General features: G+C 52.0%; 1 protein-coding gene across 1 annotated transcript in view; it reads right to left on the bottom strand.

Moving 5' to 3' along the window:
• Positions 1–632: 632 nt before the first annotated feature.
• The window catches only part of GAREM2 (GRB2 associated regulator of MAPK1 subtype 2), a 25,596-nt gene continuing 18,630 nt past the window's right edge, over positions 633–7,598 (bottom strand). The window contains exons 3-6 of the mRNA XM_036749914.1: positions 6,946–7,076; positions 4,872–5,942; positions 2,980–3,137; positions 633–2,109 (exon numbers count right to left, since the gene is read on the bottom strand). Of these exons, the coding sequence (XP_036605809.1) occupies positions 1,083–2,109; positions 2,980–3,137; positions 4,872–5,942; positions 6,946–7,076 (2,387 nt within the window). The 3' untranslated portion in view covers positions 633–1,082. The remainder of the gene's footprint in view (positions 2,110–2,979; positions 3,138–4,871; positions 5,943–6,945; positions 7,077–7,598) is intronic.

The following is a 7,598-nucleotide window of genomic DNA, read 5'->3' as shown; positions in this document are numbered from 1 at the left end:
GAGACATTGAATAAGGTACTTAGGAGGTGGCTACGAGTGATAGAAATCTCACAAATACCAATAGTAATGACTTCCTGGCTGAGAGAGAAGGCCATGCCATAATAAATAGGATCTAACTACAAAGAGGAGGCAGGAGTAGTATTAATAGAGTGTTGAAAGGGATGCTAGAGGTCACTTTATCCAGCCTGACTGAATGACTGGCTCCTCAGGTAGCCTGGCTCTGGAGCCATTCCCAGGAAGGAGTGCATCCAGGCAGTTTTCTGAAGTCTTGTCTTCCCAATTCTGTTACAAGCAACCAGAGTACAGACACCTTGGCCAAGTCCCCTCCTCTCTCTGAGCTTCAGTCTCCTTATCGGTAAAAGATGGGGTTGGACTAGATGACCTATAGGGTCCTTTCTAGCTCTGTCAGTGAGCCCATGATCCTACAGTTGTGCTCAGTAATTATTATTGACAAGGCAAGGTGACTAGAGAAGGGGGTCTGGAGAGAGAATGATGCACAGGGGACAGGCTAAAGAAGGCTCTAAGTTTGCTTGACCCTTTCTTAGTGCTTCCAATTAATGAGTTAAGGGTGGAGGAAGCAGAGGAAGAAAGGCAGGAAAAATGGGAGCATTAGGAAGGAGTAGCTCGGTTCTCAGGCTGAATACCAAGAAGTACATTGGAAAGCCTGGTGCTTGAGTGCAAGATGGCCATCTTTCTCCCCTTGTCTCCACTTTTCTTACTTTAGGAGTTTGGATAATGGAAAAGGGCCTCCCAGAGGTGGGAAAGATCTGGGAAGCCTGTTACATCACTCTACTGAGCAGTGTTGGGCTCTGAGGGGAGGACAAAGCCATGCTGGTCTGCACATTTGTGTTAATACCATTTGTTGCTTCTCCATGTGAAGTCTCTAAAGGAGGGAAATTGTGCTAACGTCTCAGTGGTAGAATCCACAACCAGCTCTGCGGAGCACTAGATCTTTGTGGCACTGCCTCACTAGAATCTAGGTCCTTGGGGATCTGGTACCTGGAGCAACTTTAGGGAGAGCTCCTTTCATGCCCCTAAGAGGCCCCAAAACATTCTTACTGTCTGGCCTTAGGACAGGCTGCTCAGATCTTGGGCCTCCAACCCTTGATGAACTGCATGATCTTCTTGACCTGCAGCTTGGTGAGGTGGAAGTCATCAGCCAGGATGTCCTCACTGAGCTGTACAAAGATACTGCCGTCTATGCGCTCCCTAGAGAAGAAGCTCACCACATCCTCTGAGAGGCCAATGAAGCGCAGACTCCGAGAGACTTCCTCCAGCGAGAGTGCAGAGAGATCAGCTGGGGGCTGCCAAGGGGTGTTGTCCCTGCCAACCCGGCCCACCACCCCTTCCCGTGGGCTAAGAGGAGGCACATCCAGGCGCCCCTGGGTGAGGTAGAGCCGTGCCCCGCCTCCCTCTGGTCCCTGTAAGACAGTAGGGGACAATGGGGTGGGCATCCGCCGAAACATCAGGCCATCTGGCTCAAAGGCCTTGGTGGGACAGAGGGGTGACAAGGGCCCAGGCTTGCCCACTGCTCTAGGCTCCTGATACCGTAGCAGCTCTGGTTCTGGGGAGCTGCCCTGCCTCACTTCAAAGGGGTCAAAGGGTTCCAGGGCTGTTTCCTGCCACTCAGAGGATGAAGAGGAGGAGGTGGGGCAGGAGGGGGAGCCAGATGAGTAGGCCTGACTGGAGGAGACAGGACCTGGAGAATAAGTAGGGCTTGAGGATGAAGTGGGGCCAGGGGTAGAAGTGGGACCAGAGGAAGAAGAGGAGGAGGAGGAGGCAGGACCTGAGGAATAGGAGGGACCAGCAAATGGATTGAGGGCCCCAAACGGAGCAAAGCGTTTCTGAGGGTGTGAAGGCTTAGGAGGAGGGGGACAGCTGTGGTATGTCTTGTTGGGGGTCTCACCCCTAAGTAGTGGTGTAGATCGGCTGTTTCCAGGCTCAGGATAGGCCCAGGAGGCCTGGCTGGGCTGTGTTGTAGAGGGTAGGGGGCCTGGAAGTGGGCGACTGGAGCAGTCACCCACCTTGCAGTCACCCCAGGTACAGGGGTAACAGTATAGAGAGTATGAATCTGGGGATGGGGAACAGCTGCCACTCCGAGAGCCAGATCTGGGAGATTGGGGGAGAGGGAAAAACAGACAGCAGAGACAAGGCAAGGTAGAGATACAGACAGAGAGAAAAGGAGAGTAAACTGTCAATATATTCTTGCATTACTCAGAACCTGCCCCTGTTAAATAAGGTTTCATTGATCTGATCCCAGCGACACAACTCCCCCACCCCCATCCCCAGAGGAGAACTTGGAACCCCAGTGGATTTATTTGCTGTTCATTTCCAAGACCTACCTTGGGTCAGAGCACTCATGTCTTGTCCAGCTCACATGAGGTCTCATGGGACCTCAGAGCTGGAAGGGACATTAGAGATCATAGGATCATAAATTTAGAGCCAAAAGGGATCTTAGAAGTCATCTAGTCCAACCTCTTCATTTCATAGATGAGGATCTAAGGGTCAGAGGGGATCATTGCCTTGCCCAGGGTCATGCAAGCTACTTCATGACAGGGACAAGACCAGAACCCAGGTCTCCTGATTCCCAGTTCAATGCTTTTTCCACTATTCCGTAGTGCCTTGATTGTACGTGGGTCTTTGTCCAAAGAGCCAGAGGGAAATGCCTCCCCTTGGGTAGGGCTTCCCTAGAAGGGGACCAGGAGCCCAAAGGAAGGAAGGAGACCACAGCCATAATCTGGCCAGGGAGAATGGGCTTTTACTGCCCCAACCCCTGGGGCTAACATAGAGGGTACCTTCTCCCTGGAGGACCTGCTTCCTTACTATGAAATCAAGAGATTCAAGGTAGGCTACCTCCTTCCAAAACAACTTCACCCATGATATGGGCCCCTCCTCTACACAGCCACACATCCCCTTCCCTCCCCCTAAATGTGTCCCAAGCTCAGTTTCAACTTGGTAATAGCTTTGAAGGGCACTCACCCATCATGTAGGCCAGAAGAGTAATAGGAGAGGCCAGGACTAGGGGAGTGAGCAGGCTGAAGCTTGGGAAAGCGAGGTGGGATAGGAGGACTGCCTGGGGGCCGGCCGCCCCGTGGTGGTACTGGTGGAGCATTGAGTAGACGACACTCTTCCTTGACCTGGAAACATAAAGTCCTGGAAATCAGGAAATGATACCAGACAGGATGCTATCCAGGCCCAAGTGCTTGAACACACTGGACAGCTGCTGGCCTCTTCCTGAGAGGCCCAAGCCACAGGGCATCATTCAGGGTCCTAAAGGACATCTGGAAAGCTAGAGGGCAATAGCTCCCAACTGCTCTGTAGAGCGTACCCATAATGAACATGGATGGACAAATCGGTCCCCTTACGCACTCCTCACCAAAGCCTAACCCATCCCCTCCTAGGCCCTTCCCCAGTGCTTCATTCCCCCAGGCCCCTAATTGCTGCAAACCAAAATCTGCTTTAAAGCAACAGGGAATTTTTCATAAAAGCAACTAGTCTGTAAGACCAGAGTTCAAATTCTGTCTGAAACATTTACTAGCTGTGTGACCCTGAACAAGTCACACAGACTGTGTTTACCTCAGTTTCCTCATCTGTAAAATGGGGATAGTAGTAGTACCTGCCTTCCAGGGTCAATGTGAAGATTAAATAGCTGGTATTCATAATGTACTTTGCAAGCCTTAAAGCGCTATTTAGATACCAGCTATCGCTATCATCATCATCGTCATCATCAAAGAGGACCAGCAACATAGTCGGATGAGGAGGAAAGAGAAGGAAAAGAAAGGAGGGAGCAGGAGAGGAGGGGCAGGAGAGGGAAGAGGGGCTAACCCAAATGCTCCCAGGCCCAGACCCAGACAAGCGTGGCTTTCTACAAACACAGCTTCCTGTGGCACCCCAGTACAACCTTATTCACTTCCCCATAGGCTTTTCCTCTACTCTCTCCCTGGGTCTCTCACCCTCAGATTGTCTCTCTTAGATACACATACGTGAACACATCCCTCTCATACCTACTTATTCACACACACACACACACACTCACCGCTGCCCTCCCATATATACATATACTCCTCTGCCAAGTACTCGCATGCAAGCACCCTTCTGCCATCTCCTGTTGCCCTTGACCGTAGTCATATAAGAGATGCTTGATAACCTGGGCCCACGACTCTGAGGACTTCACTCTTCCCTGTGTCCAGATTTAGGGGAAGCTTAGTGTTGACAAGCCCTTCTTATTGGCTAAAGAAGAAACCTGGGCAGAGACCAAGGGCTCTGGAATTCTGGGGAGTTAGGAGAGGGGAGGGGAGGCTCCTCAAGAATGACTAAGAAAAGTCTCAGAATTCTAGGGTTATCTCAAAGAACAGTTTTCCTTTCCCCATTCCCCTAGTGTGGTGGGAAAGTGGGTTAGATTCGAACTCAGAGGACCTGAATTCAAATCCTATCTCTGAAACTCACTAGTTGTGTGACCTTAGGAAAGTCGCTTAACCTCTCTGGGCCTCAGTTTCTTCACCTATAAAATGATGGAGTTGAAATAAACACCAAGATCTCTTCTCCTTCTCAATCTGTGATCCTGTCATCCTCGGTCTCTTTTTGCCTTGTGACCTCAGAAGTCACCTATATGTGTTGTTTTGAGTCGTTTCTGATTCTTCGTGACCCCATTTGGGGTCTTCTTGGCAGAGATACTGGACTGGTTTTGCCGTTTCCTTCTCCAGCTCATTTTACAGATGAGGAAACTGAGTCAAACAGGGTTAAGTGCCTTGCCCAGGGTCACCCAGCTAGGAAGTGTCTGAAGCCAGATTTGAACTCACAAAGATGAGTCCTCCTGACTCCAGGCCTGGCGCTCTAACCATTGTACCACCTAGCTGCCCACCTATACTTACCGCCTCTGATTTGGGAGGGACAGGGGGTGGGGGAACCTCCGTTTCCAGATGGGCAGTCCCAGCAAAAGAGATGAGGTCAGGCTGTCTAAGTCCTGAGGGTGGTTGCCTGCCTCTGCCTCTGCCTCCACCCTCTGGGTGGTTCTCGGTTGCCTGGTGTGTCCACAGCTCCTCATAGGGGATCTCCACTGGAGGGCCAGGGTCTGATAAGCTGGCCCAGTCTGGACTCATGTATTCCTGCTCACCCTCCCCAGCGGGGGGGTAAAGGCAGAGAGAGAGCTGGGGCAGTGCCTCAGGCCTGGGGCCCTGCAAACAGAGCCTTGCCCTCCGGGGGCTGGCACATTCCTCTGCCAGGTCTCCAGGGGCTTCCCGGACTGCTTTGGAGTACTCGTCTGGGTCGAAGCGCTCATGGCAGTAGGAAGCACTGTCCCTCACCAGCTGTTCCACCTGGGGATCACCAACCAGCAGCCCCTGGGGCAGGGTGAATCGGGGCATGTCAGTGAGCAGCAGGAAATGCAAGGGGGTCGGGCCCTCCCTGCGCAAGGCCAGCCCCAGCACCACGGTCTTGGAGATGATGCTGACCAGCTTGTAGCAGTGGCCCTCCCGCACAGGGTGCAGATCATACGGGTTACAGGGAGGCCGGCTGGGCACGAGCACGTTGACAGGTAGCCGGACCTTCTCAATGATGGCCCGCACGGTGTGCTCACCCTCCTGCATCTGCAGCTCCAGGGGGCTCCGGGTACTGAACCGGCCCCGGCACTGAAAGGGCAGGCTCAGGCTCTCGTTGGTGCGGTGGTTCATACAGATGAGGCAGGGCATCTTGCCTTTAATGGGCTTGATGGTGCCCGCTGCTCCACTAGTGCCCAGGCCACCGCCGATGCTCCCTATCCCTGCCAGGGACCCTGCCAAGGACCCAGCCCGGCCCAGTTTTCGGAGGATGGTGGTGAAGCGGGAACGTTCCTTCGGGGTCTTCCCACAAAGGATTTCAGCCTGGCCCATGAGGGTGAGTTCATCACCCGCATGCAGGGTGAAGTTGTAGACCTCACTGTCCTCACTGAACTCCCCAGACACCACCTGGTGGACAAGGACAAGACGATGAAAAGGAGGCAGCATTTTCTGGGGTGCTTCGAGGAGAGCGGCATGTCTGCCACCCAGGATCACGGGAACAGATCAGGGGAACTACCAAACCCTGGGAGCACTTCCCTCCCCTTCTCCTCCCTCTTAAAGGACCCTTCCAGCAGGACTCTCTCCCCCTCCCCCCAGTCATACATATATACAAAGCTGCCAACTGGTTTTACTCTGGAAGGGTAAAGAAAAATAGAATTAATTAAAATTACAAACAAAATTTAAAATCTGAAACTGGGAAAAAATAAACCTCAGCATTTTTATATTAGGGAAAGTTTCAACAAGAATTACTTCTGGCCTCAATTAAAGGAAGAGGTATAATCTTTTCTGGAGATCAAGGTAAGCATATTGACCCAGGGATGGTTTAGGTAATGCCTACCCTGGGATAATCTTGATGACCTTCAGAAATGCCTTCTAGCCCAAGAGAAGGTTTGGAGGTGGGACTGGGGGTTGTCATAGCTGTCAAGTAGAACTGGAAGTAAGCTTTTTCTACTTGGCCACAGAGGCAGAACTAGGTGTGTTGGGTAATTGTCGCATTTGGGCAAATTTAGGCCCGGTGTCAGGAAAAACTGCCTAACAAGGAGAATTGTGCCATGTGGCCTGGGCTGCCTCAGGAAGCGATGGTTTGCTCTGCCTTGCAGGGGATGCCAGGAGAGGGTTCCTGCTCAGGTATGGAGTCACAAGACCATGGCTCCTGATGTCCATTCCAACCCAGGAGTTCTGACAAGTTATTTCTGAGGAAAAATATCCCAAACCCTTCCTGTCTCACTTCTTTCTAAAGAAGTCCTCCCGAATCCTTCCCCCTGAAACATGAGGACATGTGTTGTCTTCAATGGAAATGGAGAGGTAGGTGCTCTCTTCCTGATGTCAAAGAAAGCTTGACCATGGCTGAGGCTCCCACCTGGCAGAATGTGGGGGTTGCTTGGGGGATGCTGGCTACTAGGGGGCTGACCTTGACGCTGAAGGTGATAGCCTCCATCACAAAGATGCGGTCAGGAAAGACACTGGCTACCTCCTCAATGCTGCTGAAATACTGTACTGGCTCCCGAACGTCTCGAGCCTGCTCCAGAAGCTTGAACTTTCCTGTGGGAGGGGCAGGAAGATGAGTCTAGTCCCACTATTCCCAGGGCCCTATACCCTCTGAAGAGTGCTCTCAGACCCCAACATCTTCATGGCACTAACTTCTGTGCCTTGTTTCCCACTCCAGGTCACACTACCTGGAGGGAGGCCTGGATGCTTCCACATGGACTCCCAACAGGGCTACCCTGGGCCCAGACACCTCATGGGCCCATTATCGTGTCTTCAGCCTAGCAAAAAGCCCAGGCACAGGAGCTCTGAACAGCTAACACTACTGAGTTGTACATGGCCAGCTTGTGAGTGAGCAGCCATGCCAAGGAGTCAGAAGCACCAGAAATGGCCTGAAAGTCTGGAGACCTGGGTTCTAGTCCCAGTTCTGCACTGCCTAGCCTTGGGCAATTGTCTGAGTCATGGTTTCCTCACGGGGCAAAGTTGGACTCTATTAATCAACAAATATTTATAAGTTCCTACTGTGTGCCAAGCATTATACAAGGTCCTGAGGATATAGAGACAAATGATGAAACAGTC

Source organism: Trichosurus vulpecula, chromosome 3 (genome assembly GCF_011100635.1).
Source record: "Trichosurus vulpecula isolate mTriVul1 chromosome 3, mTriVul1.pri, whole genome shotgun sequence".
In the NCBI taxonomy this organism is placed as follows: domain Eukaryota; kingdom Metazoa; phylum Chordata; class Mammalia; order Diprotodontia; family Phalangeridae; genus Trichosurus; species Trichosurus vulpecula.
This window is presented reverse-complemented; position numbering and strand designations above follow the sequence as displayed.